Source organism: Corythoichthys intestinalis, chromosome 7 (assembly GCF_030265065.1).
Source record: "Corythoichthys intestinalis isolate RoL2023-P3 chromosome 7, ASM3026506v1, whole genome shotgun sequence".
NCBI lineage: Eukaryota > Metazoa > Chordata > Actinopteri > Syngnathiformes > Syngnathidae > Corythoichthys > Corythoichthys intestinalis.
In genome coordinates, this window is record NC_080401.1 from 41644869 (window position 1) to 41659600 (window position 14732).

General features: G+C 40.8%; 1 protein-coding gene and 1 non-coding gene across 2 annotated transcripts; both read left to right on the forward strand.

Moving 5' to 3' along the window:
- Nucleotides 1–503: 503 nt before the first annotated feature.
- On the forward strand, nt 504–11999 carry LOC130919415 (elongation factor 2-like). Its single transcript, XM_057842086.1, has 13 exons — nt 504–669; nt 3688–3902; nt 4104–4285; nt 4416–4624; nt 7006–7184; nt 7653–7746; nt 7954–8206; nt 8291–8486; nt 8573–8939; nt 10712–11065; nt 11143–11325; nt 11413–11545; nt 11624–11999. The coding sequence occupies exons 1-13, from the start codon at nt 667–669 to the stop codon at nt 11815–11817; spliced, it is 2562 nt and encodes an 853-aa protein (XP_057698069.1). The 5' UTR covers nt 504–666; the 3' UTR covers nt 11818–11999.
- LOC130919570 (small nucleolar RNA SNORD37) lies at nt 7803–7872 on the forward strand. Its single transcript, XR_009064007.1, has one exon. It is a non-coding gene; the product is annotated as a small nucleolar RNA SNORD37 (small nucleolar RNA).
- Nucleotides 12000–14732: the final 2733 nt, after the last annotated feature.

Consider the following 14732-nt stretch of genomic DNA (forward strand, 5'->3'; position numbering starts at 1 on the left):
ATTCAACATCTTTTCCATGTTGGTCTGCTATCTGTGTACTGGTTACATTATCATTACAAAATAGTAGGCAGTAATCAAAATAAAAATACACAGATTAACATGAAAAAATACATCCTATATTCTCATCAGTTCACTACTTAAAAAAAAATTTTTTTTTGCTAATTAGTCTTATTGATTTTAGTGTTTACTTCATTTCCGATTGCAAAAAATGCAAATATAGGAGGTTTCTTATGAAACTTTTGCTTGTGAATTGAAAAAAAAATCGCATAAAGAATTATAAAATGTATAAAATATTCAAAACTATTGTCTCTGGGGTAAGTGTAAGTTAAGTAACAAATAATGTCTTTTAAAGTCAAGTTATTGGGCCACCCTTAATTAGGTAACTTTTCAGATTGGAAAATATGATGACGCGACAGCCTTTCTTTGGACTGGTTACATTTACAGCTGGAGCTCCATCTACTGGAAAAAATGATACATCACTAAACTGAGAAGGGCGCTAATGCGACTGCGCTAGAACGTGATGACGTAGCAAACGCAACGTACGTATTATATATTCAGTTCGTCGTACGCTAACGTCCTCTTCCCTGCCTCGGCCCTCGTGTGGTGGGCAGTGTAAAATACCGTCGGCATTTCCTCCACCGAGTGAATCCAAAACCATCCGTCAAAATGGTAAGATGATTCCGTTTAAATTCAGTATAGCGTAATACGTAAGATGTCTTAGTGTTGTTACCGTTGATATTACCGTAATGAGTGTTGATATCTGCGCGCCATTGATATTGGGCGTCGGTCGTCCACCGATGCAAAATGGCAACCATTTTGTCGAAATTCCTTCTTTTCAAGGCCACGTAGTCCCTAAAAAGATCCCCCGCGTGTTTCGTTATCAAAATTCAATCTAATGCCGTTGAAAATACGTTGCGATTCCAGGTTGTGTTGCTTTCTTGGTTAGGCCTGTAATTTGAGCGACGTGTTGCTATAGGTGCCGGCTCATTTAGATTGTATGTCGATGCTTTGTGCACAGACATAGGCGGCCCAAAGCAGCTGTCGGAAAAACGTCACGCTAGGCCACGTTGAACCGTGGTCCGTCTATCATGCTCGGCAGAGTAGCCGCAATGGCCCGTGTTTGAGTGTGAGACCCTGCCGGCCTTTTGTCAGCGCCCCATCGGCTACGTCTTTTTAACCGACATGCTAATGCTAACGCGTAGCATTGTGTCAAATCTGTACACGTGGCCTATTCACCGACAACTAATTTTGAGCATCAGACGTTTGCATCTTGCGACCCCTTATTATACTTGTAAAATGGCAAAACATTTGATGTCGAAGTACTATATCGCGCGTTTGCACATTCGACTACATGTAATGGCGGATTCACACAACGCCCTGAATAGAAAATGATGCGTCAGACCATTTTTTGTGTCCCTGCGGGTTAGGTTCTTTATTCACCCTACAGTGTTTAAACATGAATGTTGAATGTTTACCTGTCAACCTCTGTCCAATGTTTCTTTTACGAAACGCCGCTATTCGCTAATTACCTTAATACTTTGAGGGGGAAAAATGAAGTGTGTAATGCACATTAACGTGACTTGTTTACAGTTCATATGTTAAAATTTAAACACAATATCAAATGTGTTTGCAGCACAGTGTTACAAATATTGTGAAATGTAGTTTAATTGGATATTATATGTACCGATGAAATGTATTCGCTAGTTACTATTAAAACCATCTATTAATCTTTTAATAAAACATTCATATTAGAGCTGAAACGAATACTCAAGTAACTCGAGTTTAAAAACTGATCAGAGTAACTATTCACAACGAGGAATCGTTTCATTTTGTCAGCTCTAAGCATCACGTTTTGCCCGGACTACTTTTAATGCGGGAATGGGTAGAGGAAGAAACAATTAAAAAATATTTAAAAAAAAAACTTGATGCGGCCGACAGCCACTACAAACTACGCCGACGTTGCTAAGAACTACGCCCGCTTGATGCTAGTGTGGTAGCAGGTAGTGTCCGATGCGTCTCATATATCGCATGCATTTAGAACTAAATGCGAAATGACAGACTCGACCGCATCTGGGCAGCGTTAGTAAACAGACGCCATCTTTAAGCAGTAGACTTCTCAGCGCTAATAAATATAACGTTGCTGTCACTCGCACACGTAACGTTAGCCCTTCGGAGGCCTCGGTTTCAATTGATTATGACCACTGTCGATGCGTGGCTAACGTCTTACGTACAGGCTTTATTTAATCTGTAAAAACACAGCGCTCTAGAGTGATGAGGGTGTAAAATTAAAACATAATAAAGCTAACTGTCAGTTTTGCTCAGTAGTCATTGCTGAATAAAACACCAAGTTGCCCTGGTCCCTAATGTGCTCCAATACAGCAGGTGTCATACATTATTTTGAACACTGCGAAAACTCAAAATCCTATCAGTACTTACAGTTTAGACTATCTTAAAACTTAACTAGATCTTAAAAATAGCTTGACACAAATGGAAATTCATTTGCTTTCAAGTAATGTGTGTTATCAAGCGTTATTACATTTTTAGGTAAATTTTTTTTTTTTAGAATTTTGAGTGAAAGCGGTGATTTTTTTTTTTCTAGTCACATCTGAGATGCAATTGTTGGCTGTTTTCAACAATGTACATCAAAAATAAAGACATTGGTTGACTGAAAATGGTTCAGTATTGGATTAAATGTCTTTTTTCTCATCTATATTTATAATTGCTCTTTACCTAAAAAAAAAAAGTTTTATCCGATTAATCGATAGAATTTTCAGTCGATTACTAAAATATTCGATAGCTGCAGCCCTAATTCATACCATTGCAAATGTTGTGTCTGGGAGCACAGTTGATGTGTGGAGTGTTTGTTTAAATGCTGTTCCCAGACGCACTGCGTGACTGGATAGAGAATAGGTGGGATGGACGAGTTAGTCTTGTTCATGCTAATCGTTTGCCAAGTCAATTGAAAGTTGCTGTTCTATTTATATTTGCTTAGTTGTTTATTGTACCATTTTGCCAACATTGCTTGTCCTCCCATATTTTTTATTCCAAATCCTAACCCTTTGTCAAACTGGGCTTGGGTCAACCGTGCATAGTCGAGGGCCAACACCAGTTTTTAATGCAATTGTGGTTGTGTAAGGCCGAGAAGTGAGGGGGCAGTTGTGATATGGATTGAAATTGGAACATACTATGCGAAGCAAAATCTCCAAGAGTTTTCGTATTCACAGAAATGTTACTGAATGTTGACTTTTTAGATGCTGTTTTGCCATGCAAGAAGTCTTGGCATTCAAAAACCGATATGATAAAATGTAAATGTATTTGGTCTTTGCAAGTAGGACACATTATCACGGAACATGTGTGCAGGGAAGTGTGATTTCTTGTCTAGTTATTAAAATCAACTCTGGCTGCCGTTAACTTGGAATTCTGGCTGCGAATAAACTGTTCATTTGCTGCCAACCCTCCCAGTTGAAATGGATAAGACGTCTACTAAAGATAAACTAATTTCAATACACAGCTGATCGATAGCAAGAGGCAAATGGTTGGTTTTTTATCACCATGACGCTGAAAATATTAAAATAGCCTGGAAAAATGTGTTTGCTGATTTGTTTCATGTGGTATTTGTTAAAAGTGCTACATTTTGTTATTTATACACACATATAACAACATTCCAACCTGATTTTGTTGTTGCAGGTAAACTTTACAATCGACCAGATCCGTGCCATCATGGACAAGAAGGCCAACATCCGAAACATGTCCGTGATTGCGCACGTCGATCACGGAAAGTCCACCCTGACAGACTCCCTCGTGTCGAAGGCCGGTATCATCGCCTCCGCCCGTGCCGGCGAGACCCGATTCACCGACACGCGAAAGGATGAACAGGAACGTTGCATTACCATCAAGTCAACGTAAGCATCATGTCTTGGATATTGAGGGTTTTATTTTTTTTCTTAACCACAAACCACGTAAAGCCACATGCTTGCCTTGTATCAACAGTATTTGATAGCATGATGAAGTGATGCTCATGGACTCTTTAGTTGCACAAATGTTACGATTATATTGGTTGAAATGAAATTTTTTTTAATATCTGCATGTCCCTAATTTTATAGTGCCATCTCCATGTTCTACGAGCTGTCCGAAAATGACATGGCCTTCATCAAGCAGTCCAAGGATGGCTCTGGCTTCTTGATCAACCTGATTGACTCTCCCGGACACGTCGACTTCTCCTCTGAAGTGACTGCTGCTCTTCGTGTCACTGACGGAGCCCTGGTGGTCGTTGACTGCGTTTCTGGTAGGAATAACTACATGCACATTTTATTCTCCGAAGTTGGAGCCACCTGAATCTGAAATGTCTAGAAATTTAAAAATTGCTTTAGTTTTGGAACCCATTTAAAGCTGTGCACAATATCTCTCCATACCAGGCGTGTGCGTCCAAACCGAGACAGTACTCCGTCAGGCTATCTGTGAGCGCATCAAGCCTGTCCTGATGATGAACAAGATGGACCGTGCCTTGTTGGAGCTGCAGCTGGATCCCGAGGAGCTATTCAAAACTTTCCAGCGCATCATTGAGGACGTCAACGTCATCATTTCCACTTATGGTGAAGAAGATGGGCCCATGGGCAATATTCAGGTGTGAAGGGCTTTTTTTTTTCTCTCATGAGTGCATTGGCCGAAGATCTTTCCAAATTAATGCATCAAAGATGTAGAGCTGCAGCTATCGAGTATTTTAGTAATCGAGTAATCGACTGAAAATTCTATCGATTAATCGCGTAATCGGATAAAACAAATATATTTTTAGGTGAAGAGCAATTATAAATATACATGAGAAAACAAGACATTTCATCTAATCTTGAACCATTTTCAGTCAATGTCTTTATTTTCGATGTATATTGTTGAAAACAGCCAACAATTGCATCTCAGATCTAGCTAGAATTAAAAGACTAAATCACTGCTTTCACTCAAAAAACCATTAGATCTTATTTAAAAAAAAAATATATATATATATATATATATATATATATATATATATATATAAAATGCCGTTACGCTTGATAACACACATCACTTAAAAGTTAAGATTTTTTTACCACGTGTTTCAATTGAATTTCTATTTGTGTCAAGCCATTTTTAAGTTCTACTTAAGTTTTAAGTTAGTCTAAAGTCTAAACTGTAAGTCCTGATAGGATTTTGAGTTTTTGCAGTGTTCAAAATAAATGTATGATACAGGCTGTATTGGAGCACATTAGGGACCAGTGCTACTTGGTGTTTTATCCAGCAATGACTACTGAGCTAAAATTGATAGTTAGCATTTTTGAGTTTTTATTTTACACCCTCATCACTCCACAACGCTATGTTATGTTAAAGCCTGTATGTAAGACACGTTAGCCACGCATCGACAGTGGTCATAATTCATAGAAACCCAGCCCTCCGCAGGGCTAACGTTACGTGAGCTAAACGTTAATCTTATGTATTAGCGTTTAGCGCTCTTTATTAGCGCTTAGCGCTCTACTGCTTTAAGATGGCGGCTGTTTACTAACGCTGCCCAGATGCGGCCGAGTGTGTCACCTCGCATCTAGTTCAACATACATGTGATCTCTATGAGACTCCTCAGACGCTACCTACCTATCAACTAGCATCGTGCGGGCTCGTATTTAGCAACTTCGGCGTTGTTTGTTGCGGCTGTCGGCTGATGTAAGTTTTTTATTTTTTATTTTTTGCTTCTTCCTCTACGCACGTGACATCAGCGCGTTTCAGCTCTACAAAGATGTATTGGTTAAGCTTTGAAACTAGTGAAGCTAGTTCAATGAAACTGAACAGTTTAGGTGTTGAAACCCATAAGTTTTATTCAAATTTGAAAGCGGAAATTCAAAGGTGTATAAAGTCACTTTGTTACATAGATCCAGGTATGGTAATTAAGAATATTTGCAATTGCAGTAGCTGGTTGGCAAGAGAAAAGTTGATTAAAAACCGTTGTATCTATAATATAAAGCTTTAATTAATTAGATCAAAAGTATTGATGAATTAACCCTGAGAGGAAGCCGTCCCAAGACCACACGTGCCCTGTAGTGTGATAATAAGTAATTGTTACCATCAAGTTGAAATGATCGTATCTCTAGTTTTTGGTGGTCTATCAGTGCCAAATTAAAACCTGGCGAGGGTTTGAAATCTACACTTTCACGTAATGTTTATGTGAAGGAGTTTTTTTAAAAAAAAAAATAATAATAAAGCGCTTTAAAGACGGCCAGTTATTAATCACGTCAACGTAATCGTAGGAGTATTCTTTTAGCACTGTAGCATAGTGTTATAAGATGGTGTTGCCGCATTTTATATTCCAATCATTGTTATGGATATGACAAACTTGTAGCTGTAGAAAATTCCGGGGTAGCCAAGAGGTTTTTACATTTCTTTTTTTTTTCCACTAAATTTTTTAGTAGCCTTCTAAGAGGGAGCTTGTTGACCTGTTATGCGCAGCCTAGTCAAGCATAGACTCCACGGTTACGGACCCAGTGTGTCGGGACTCTGAAGCACCTGCTTGTGGCTCCACCCAGTGTTCTAGGATAGCCCTCGAGTTGAATTGGACAGAGCTAGTGGCCCCAGCCGGCGTTTAGCTTAGCTGTGGGCTGGCACACAAATTTCCAAATCAGCACTTATACATGTAGATGAGGGTGGAGACAATTTTAGGTGACCTGCAGACATTAACATGCTTACATGATGTTATATTTCCCTCTTGCATGACCGACGGCTACCAGAATGTCGTCCTAGCTCTCAACTGTTTCCTAGCAATGTTACGTATTGTAAAATGTATATTTTTATTTATTTTGCCATCATCGTTGTACCTTTGGGTTATTTTGTTGTGTTGTTGCCCTTGAAATCTTTTAATTAAAATATTTAAATGGCAATCTTTTTCGCCCTATTCTGTTCCTCAGATCGTGATCGACCCGGTTTCCAATCATGTGATCGGATTGAGGACATCTCTAGAAAGATTACTTATCTTCCCCCGCTTATTTCCAGATCGATCCAATCGTTGGCACAGTCGGCTTTGGCTCTGGCCTCCACGGATGGGCTTTCACCCTCAAGCAGTTTGCTGAGATGTATGCAGCCAAGTTTGCTGCCAAAGGGAACACCAAGATGACTCCTGCAGAGCACTGTAAGAAGGTTGAAGACATGATGAAGAAGCTGTGGGGTGACAGGTAATTAATTAGCCTAATTGCTGAAAAGTTCACTTGTCATAGGTGGTGAGGGAGTTCTATGCATAGTTGGAGAAATTATTTCACGTCTGCTAAATGTAGGTTAATAACTCCATAGTAGTTGTAGCCTGGCATGCCAGCCTTACTTTTGCCAATAATATATGGCAAGTCGGTCATATATTCTGTGGTTTTTCAATTGGATTTCTACTCAGTACAATCTCAACTGACGAATTACAGAACATGAGGTGGGACTTTGTGATGAGTCATGAAGGTGAACGTTAGTGATGCTGTCTGTCTCCTGGGAGTTTTGAAAAGAGTTCTGAGTTTGAAATCCAGACAAAACAACAGTATACTTCACTGACATTCAATGTATTTTGTACACTGCGAAAATCATGCTGTGGCATTAGATGGAACAGTAAGGAAATCTTGCAAAATGAAGTAATGGGGCATTTGACACTTTGTTTATTGTAGGTTCTTTGACACTGCCACTGGCAAGTTTCTCAAGACTGGAAGCGCAACCGCCCCTCGCAGCTTTGTCCATCTTATCCTTGATCCCATCTACAAGGTAAAGATGGTTAACGGTGCACCTCATGAGCTCAAACTATGTTGGTGCTAATACCTGCAAGTGATGACTTACACATTCTTCACTTTGACCTGATTTATAGTTGTGATGACGATTTTGTGTCTGAGCAGGGCACAGAACGTCTTTTTTGTTGAGATTCCTCATCATTGCAGTCTTTTGATGTGACAAGTTTCCAAAATTCTTTCCCAGGTGTTCGACGCCATCATGAACTTTAGAAAGGAAGAGGCTGCCAAGCTCATTGAGAAGCTCGAGATCAAGTTGGATGTTGAGGACAAGGACAAAGAAGGCAAGCCCCTGCTGAAGGCTGTGATGCGTCGCTGGCTGCCAGCCGGAGAGGCCCTCCTTCAGATGATCACCATCCACTTGCCCTCCCCTGTCACTGCCCAGAAGTACCGTTGCGAACTGCTCTACGAAGGACCCGATGAGGATGAAGCCGCTATGGGTATGATGCAAAATTCCGTAGTTTCTAAAGTAACCCCCCCCCCCTTATCCTTCCTCTGATTGTCCAAATTATCTCTTCATTCAGGTATCAAGAACTGTGACTCTAAAGGTCCTCTAATGATGTACATCTCTAAGATGGTACCCACCAGTGACAAGGGACGCTTCTATGCCTTTGGCCGTGTCTTCTCTGGGACCGTTTCTACTGGTCTTAAAGTGCGCATCATGGGACCCAATTATACTCCTGGAAAGAAAGAAGACCTCTACTTGAAACCTATCCAGAGGTCAGTTGTGGTACAACTTGAATACTGTTGGTGCCTTCAACATCTTGTTGTTCAAAGATTCACAAATGTATCCTCCTCTTCTACAGGACCATTCTTATGATGGGTCGCTATACTGAGCCCATTGAAGATGTGCCCTGTGGCAACATCGTGGGTCTGGTTGGTGTGGATCAGTTCTTGGTCAAGACTGGAACAATCACCACCTTTGAGCATGCACACAACATGAAAGTGATGAAGTTTAGTGTCAGCCCCGTTGTGAGAGTGGCCGTGGAAGCCAAAAACCCGGCTGATCTGCCCAAGCTGGTGGAGGGTTTGAAGCGTCTGTCCAAGTCTGATCCCATGGTGCAGTGCATCATTGAGGAGTCTGGAGAGCACATTGTTGCTGGAGCTGGAGAGCTGCATCTCGAGATCTGCCTTAAGGATCTCGAGGAGGACCATGCTTGTATCCCACTCAAGGTAATTTAGGTGTCAGGAAAAATATGATTTGCATTAATGCTGGGCGATATTGACAAAAATCATTGCTGCAGGGATATTTTAGCCCACTTAAACGGCACAATCCGACAATGAATGTTGAATCTGCAGAAAATGGATGTTAATCTCTCAAGCCTCTGAAACTTTGTGTCTGCTAAAATGTAGTTTCAATTGCTTTTTATAAAATATTTTTAAAAAGTGGGTTCTATGAAATCTGAGTAATTTGAATCGCCACATAACAACATAACAAGTTATTTACATTTTTCAATATAAAAGTATTGCCATCAGCACCCCCCCCCTACTTTTTTTTTTTTAAACACTGAAAACTGACCGAAAAGAGCACTTCAAGAAGCTGAACTGAAATTACATTTTGGTTTACCATTACACCCCTCCCGAGTAGTGTCGTCGGTTCCCAAACGTTTAAAGAAAAGGTGATGCTGCAAGGTAGTAAACATGACCTTGTTTCAGCAGTGAAATTCTAAGTTAGTTATTTTCTAAAAGTTAAATATAAGTTTGAACATTTAATATCATGTCTGTGAAGTGTATTCAACTCAATATACAGTGGGGCAAATAAGTATTTAGTCAACCACCAATTGTGCAAGTTCTCCTACGTGAAAATATTAGAGGCCTGTAATTGTCAACATGGGTAAACCTCAACCATGAGAGACAGAATGTGGAGGGGAAAAAAAACAGAAAATCACATTTTTCATTTTTAAAGAATTTATTTATAAATCATGGTGGAAAATAAGTATTTGGTCAATACCAAAAGTGATTCTCAATACTTTGTAATATACCCTTTGCTGGCAATAACAGAGGCCAAACGTTTTCTGTAACTCTTCACAAGCTTTTCACACACTGTTCCTGGTATTTTGGCCCATTCCTCCATGCAGATCTCCTCTAGAGCAGTGATGTTTAGGGCTGATGTTGGGCAACACGGCCTTTCAACTCCACAGATTTTCTATGGGGTTAAGATTTGGAGACTGGCTAGGCCATTCCAGGACCTTGAAATGCTTCTTACGAAGCCACTCCTTTGTTGCCCTGGCTGTGTCTTTGGGATCATTGTCATGCTCAAAGATCCAGCCACGTCTCATCTTCAATGCCCTTGTTGATGGAAGGAGATTTTCACTCAAAATCTCTCGATGCATGGCCCCATTCATTCTTTCCTTTACACAGATCAGTCGTCCTGGTCCCTTTGCAGAAAACAGCCCCAAAGCATGATGTTTCCACCCCCATGCTTCACAGTGGGTATGGTGTTCTTCGGATGCAATTCAGTATTTTCTCCTTCAAACAAGAGAACCTGTTTCTACCAAAAAGTTCTATTTTGCCCCACTGTAGGTTGTACATAATTTATTAATCCATTTTTATTTAATATCTATACCAACTTCATTTGAATTCCCTATAAATGGCAGCGAATTGACTGTTTTATTTATGCACCACGTTTGTTGTGGGGTGATTTATCACACCCCTGGTTTGCCGGTATAGGTAGTGTTTAGTTGATATAAATATCTCCATTGTAAAGTGCGATTTATTTTTCATATAAAATAAAGATTAATCATGGAAGGAATTTGTGACGATAAACTGTTTCATGCTGGGTGCTTTACCTAATAGCGCCTTTACAATAGCTGGTAAGCAGAATATTACCTAATTTTGTTTGCAGCTGCACGTAAACTCTGGACCTTCAGTTCTGAAGTGCAAGTCCTTACAGCCAGACAGTCTTCATATATCTAATCAAGTGTCTTTTTTTTTTCCCCTCCTAGAAATCTGAGCCTGTGGTATCATACAGAGAGACAGTCAGTGCCGGATCCTCAGTCATGTGTCTGTCCAAGTCCCCAAACAAGCACAACCGTCTGTTCATGAAGGCCCGCCCCTTCGAAGACGGTTTGGCCGAGGACATTGAGAAGGGTGAAGTCACGGCCCGTCAGGAGATGAAAGCCCGTGCCCGCTACCTGGCAGATAAGTATGAGTGGGAAGCCACAGATTCCAAGAAGATCTGGTGCTTTGGACCTGATGGAACTGGGCCCAACCTGCTGGTGGATGTGACCAAGGGTGTGCAGTACCTCAACGAGATCAAGGACAGCGTTGTAGCTGGCTTCCAGTGGGCTGTCAAGGAGGTATGAAAGCAACATTTGTTCAAACGAATTTCACAAAAAACTGTATAGAACGGAGTGATAATCTTGATTGTCTTTAGGGAGTCCTCTGCGAAGAGAACATGCGTGCTGTTCGCTTCGATATCCATGATGTTACCCTGCACACAGATGCTATCCATCGTGGTGGTGGCCAGATTATGCCCACCACTCGAAGAGTTCTGTATGCATGCGAGCTCACAGCTGAGCCCAGACTTATGGAGCCTGTCTACTTGGTGGAAATCCAGGTATTTAAAAGTTGCCTGCCTTAAGCACGATTGGTCTATTTTGATGTATGTAATAACCTGAAACTCAACTCATGACTATTTGTGTAGTGTCCCGAGGTTGCGATGGGTGGAATTTACGGTGTGTTGACCAAGAGGCGCGGTCATGTGTTTGAGGAGGCCAGTGTCCACGGTACACCTATGCGTGTCATCAAGGCCTACCTGCCTGTCATGGAATCCTTCGGTAAATATTGGAACAAAGCTCAGTAATGTTGGTTGACCTCTGCACTCCTTATTAATGCAACATGGCTTCCGATCGCAGGTTTTACAGCTGACCTTCGTTCCAACACTGGTGGTCAAGCCTTCCCCCAGTGCGTCTTTGACCATTGGCAGATCCTCCCTGGAAACCCATTGGAGCCCTCAACCAAGCCTGGTATTGTGGTCACCGAAACACGTAAACGCAAGGGTCTCAAAGAAGGTGTCCCAGCCTTGGATAACTACCTGGACAAATTGTAAAAGCCTGGACCACTATTTGCTTATTGCCTCATTCCTCCCCACTCATGTAATCGACACTGTGGGACCGGACTGTACAGAACACAGTGAGCACGAAGGTTTGCCAAAAGGATTGACAATATAAATGAGAAAAATTAAGAAAAATTGTAAACGAATAAAAGTAAATAAAACTTAGCTGAAGTGTTTCTTTTTCATCTCAATCACTTGTCTTCAAATTCTGTCTATATACACTAAACACTAGACTCCATGCATATTGACACTTCGGGAGATGCAGCTACACCAGTTTGTTTTGTTACAGTATATATTGGGAGCAGGGATGAACCAGATGCTTCTTAGCGGTTTATATGGAAAGAGCAATAGAAAAATTGAAGAAATGGCCTCAAAATCACTAAGGATATAAATTTCCGCCATTGTCAAGGGAACACAATTGATATGCATTTTGGTCCCATGTTTTTTTTTTTTTTTTTAAATATAATACTAGTGATTGGTACAGAAAGTGAGCTTTCCCATGGGGTGGCACATACTAGTGTGCAGTACGTGTTTTGAAGGCATAATTGACCCTTCTGCTGCACATTGTCAGTTCTTTCAAGATGCACTGGTCATGTGCACTGGCCCAACCTCAGGTCTTAGAAGATGAAGTTCAGGAATGTTTGAAAAATCCTCCCGCTTCTTGGATTTCTCTGAATCTAACCCAGTTAGGGTTTCAATTTCCCGCCCAAAGACTGATGTAGAAAATCCGTTCAGCCTAAATATCGGCTTCACAAATGGCAAGAGGAAAACATTGCGGTGCACAGACTTGTAAACAGTGAACATCAAATAGAGTAGATGAATACTGTGTGACGTCACTAGCCACGTTTACATGCTGACTTTTATTCATACCGATTCAAATCATTCCGTATGGAAATTTCACATCAGCTGTTTACATGTCACTTCATCTATTCCGATCCAGCGTTTACATGTGACTGCCTTTATTCCGAAAGGACGTTTGACAACTGCCGTCTGACATGCGCAGATTAATCAAAACAAAGCGTCACGTTGCAAAACATGGAGATCGATCGTCAGATCAGCTGCTGTTTTAACTTTTCGAGTGGAAACAAAACTTCAGAATGATACGCCGTTCATTTAAAAAGTTGTGTGGGTGCGTGTGCTTGGAAGCCATGTTGCAAGTGACGTTGCTTACGTCACCAAGTGACGTCACCACGTCAGTAGCATGCGCAGAAAGAACGCAACCAGACACCATTCCGCTTCCCTGTTTACATGATATAATTTTACTTCTAATCTGTTTGGGAAAAGGAATATTCCACCCCTGTGAATCGGAATGAAATTCCATTCGGTTTGGGCCTGTTCATTCTGAATGAGGTGTTTATATGGAACACATTTATTCGGTTTGAACAAATATTCCGATTGTAATTGGAATATTTGGCTCCATGTAAACGTGGCAACTGATGCAATGTCTGGTTCTTTATAGTAGGGTTTACCAAATCCAGACCTAGAGGCCACCTATCCTGTTATTTCCAGGTCTCCCTCCTCTGACACACCTGAATCAATTATTAGTCATTATCAGGCTTCTGGAGCTGCTGTGTTAGGGGAGAGAGACATGGAGAAAACTGATAGAATGCCTCGAGGTCCAGATTTGGTTAACCTTGATCAACACTTTAATCTAACCCGGACATCGGCACTGTGATATTATATGGATGTGGCCATAATGCTCCGCCTAAAGGGGTGGGGCAAGGCTGAGAGCACATCTGTAGATATGCGGAGTACAATGCTGTAAAAATGTATTCGCCCCCTTTCTGATTTGGTTGTATATTAATCACTGGCTAAAGTATCATCAATATCACACAATTTATATATAAAATGCAGTTACTAGAGGGGGCGAATACTTTGGGAGGAAAAAGTACAATTGTCCCCTGAACCTAATAGCTTGTTGTGCCAACTTTGGCTGCAATAATTGAAATGTTTGTGATTGGCAAGGAGTCTTTCACACCGCTGTGGAAGAATTTTGGATCACGTTTTCCAGAATTGTCATATTGGAGGGTTTCCTAGCATGAACCGCCCGTTTAAGATCACACCACAGAAGTTCAATTCATTATCCTAACAGCATAATTGCCTAAATCATATTTTTGCCAAACTGAGATTTGTGCGCACTACCACTGCTGCATCATCCTGTCTTACTGCTTTTCTTCTCTGCCAATCAGAACTTAAACGACCTCTAGCTTCGCCATAAAAATACCCCCCCCCCCTCATTATTCTGAAATGGTCAAATTTGAGGCAATTAACATTTAGGCTAACGAATTGTATTTTAATCTAGACTTTAACATGGCCATTCTAAAACATTGTTTTGTTCTGTTTAAGCCATTTGGACTTGCTGGTGTGTTTTGTATCGTTTTCCTGCTGCATGATCCAGGAGCACTTGAGTTTGAGGGCACAAACTGATGGCTGGACATTCTCCTTCAGGATCATGTGGTAAACAGAACTCATTTTTCCGTCATTCACAGCAGGTTGTCCCGATCCCGAAGAAGTAAAGCAGCCCCATACCATCACACGGCCACTACCATGCTTTACTGTGGGCATTGTGTTTTAATAAGATGTGCCATTATATGCCAGATTTAACTCGCAACACACCTTGCAAAAAGTTCGTTTTTGATTTATCAGACCACAGAATTTTTCTCAAGTTCTTGAGGATCTTTTTTTTTTTTTTTTTTTTTTTTTTTTTTTTTGGTGATCTCCTTCCTTGATGAGTCATCGTCACACTCTTGGAATAATCTTTATAATAGCTCTGACGGTGGTTCGCTTGAGCCCACAGCCTTGAAATGGCTGTAACCTTTTCCAGACGGATCATTACAATCATTTTTTCCCCCTTCTAATTTCTTTGGATCATAGAGCATAGTGTGTTTGTTCTTGGGGTTTTGTACCTA

What these genes read in the sequence shown, in the direction of transcription:
- LOC130919415 (XM_057842086.1), top strand. An exon ending in TGAGGATGAAGCCGCTATGG is followed by an intron (nt 8,207 to 8,290) that starts GTATGATGCAAA and finishes CTCTTCATTCAG; the next exon opens with GTATCAAGAACTGTGACTCT. An exon ending in TCTACTTGGTGGAAATCCAG is followed by an intron (nt 11,326 to 11,412) that starts GTATTTAAAAGT and finishes CTATTTGTGTAG; the next exon opens with TGTCCCGAGGTTGCGATGGG.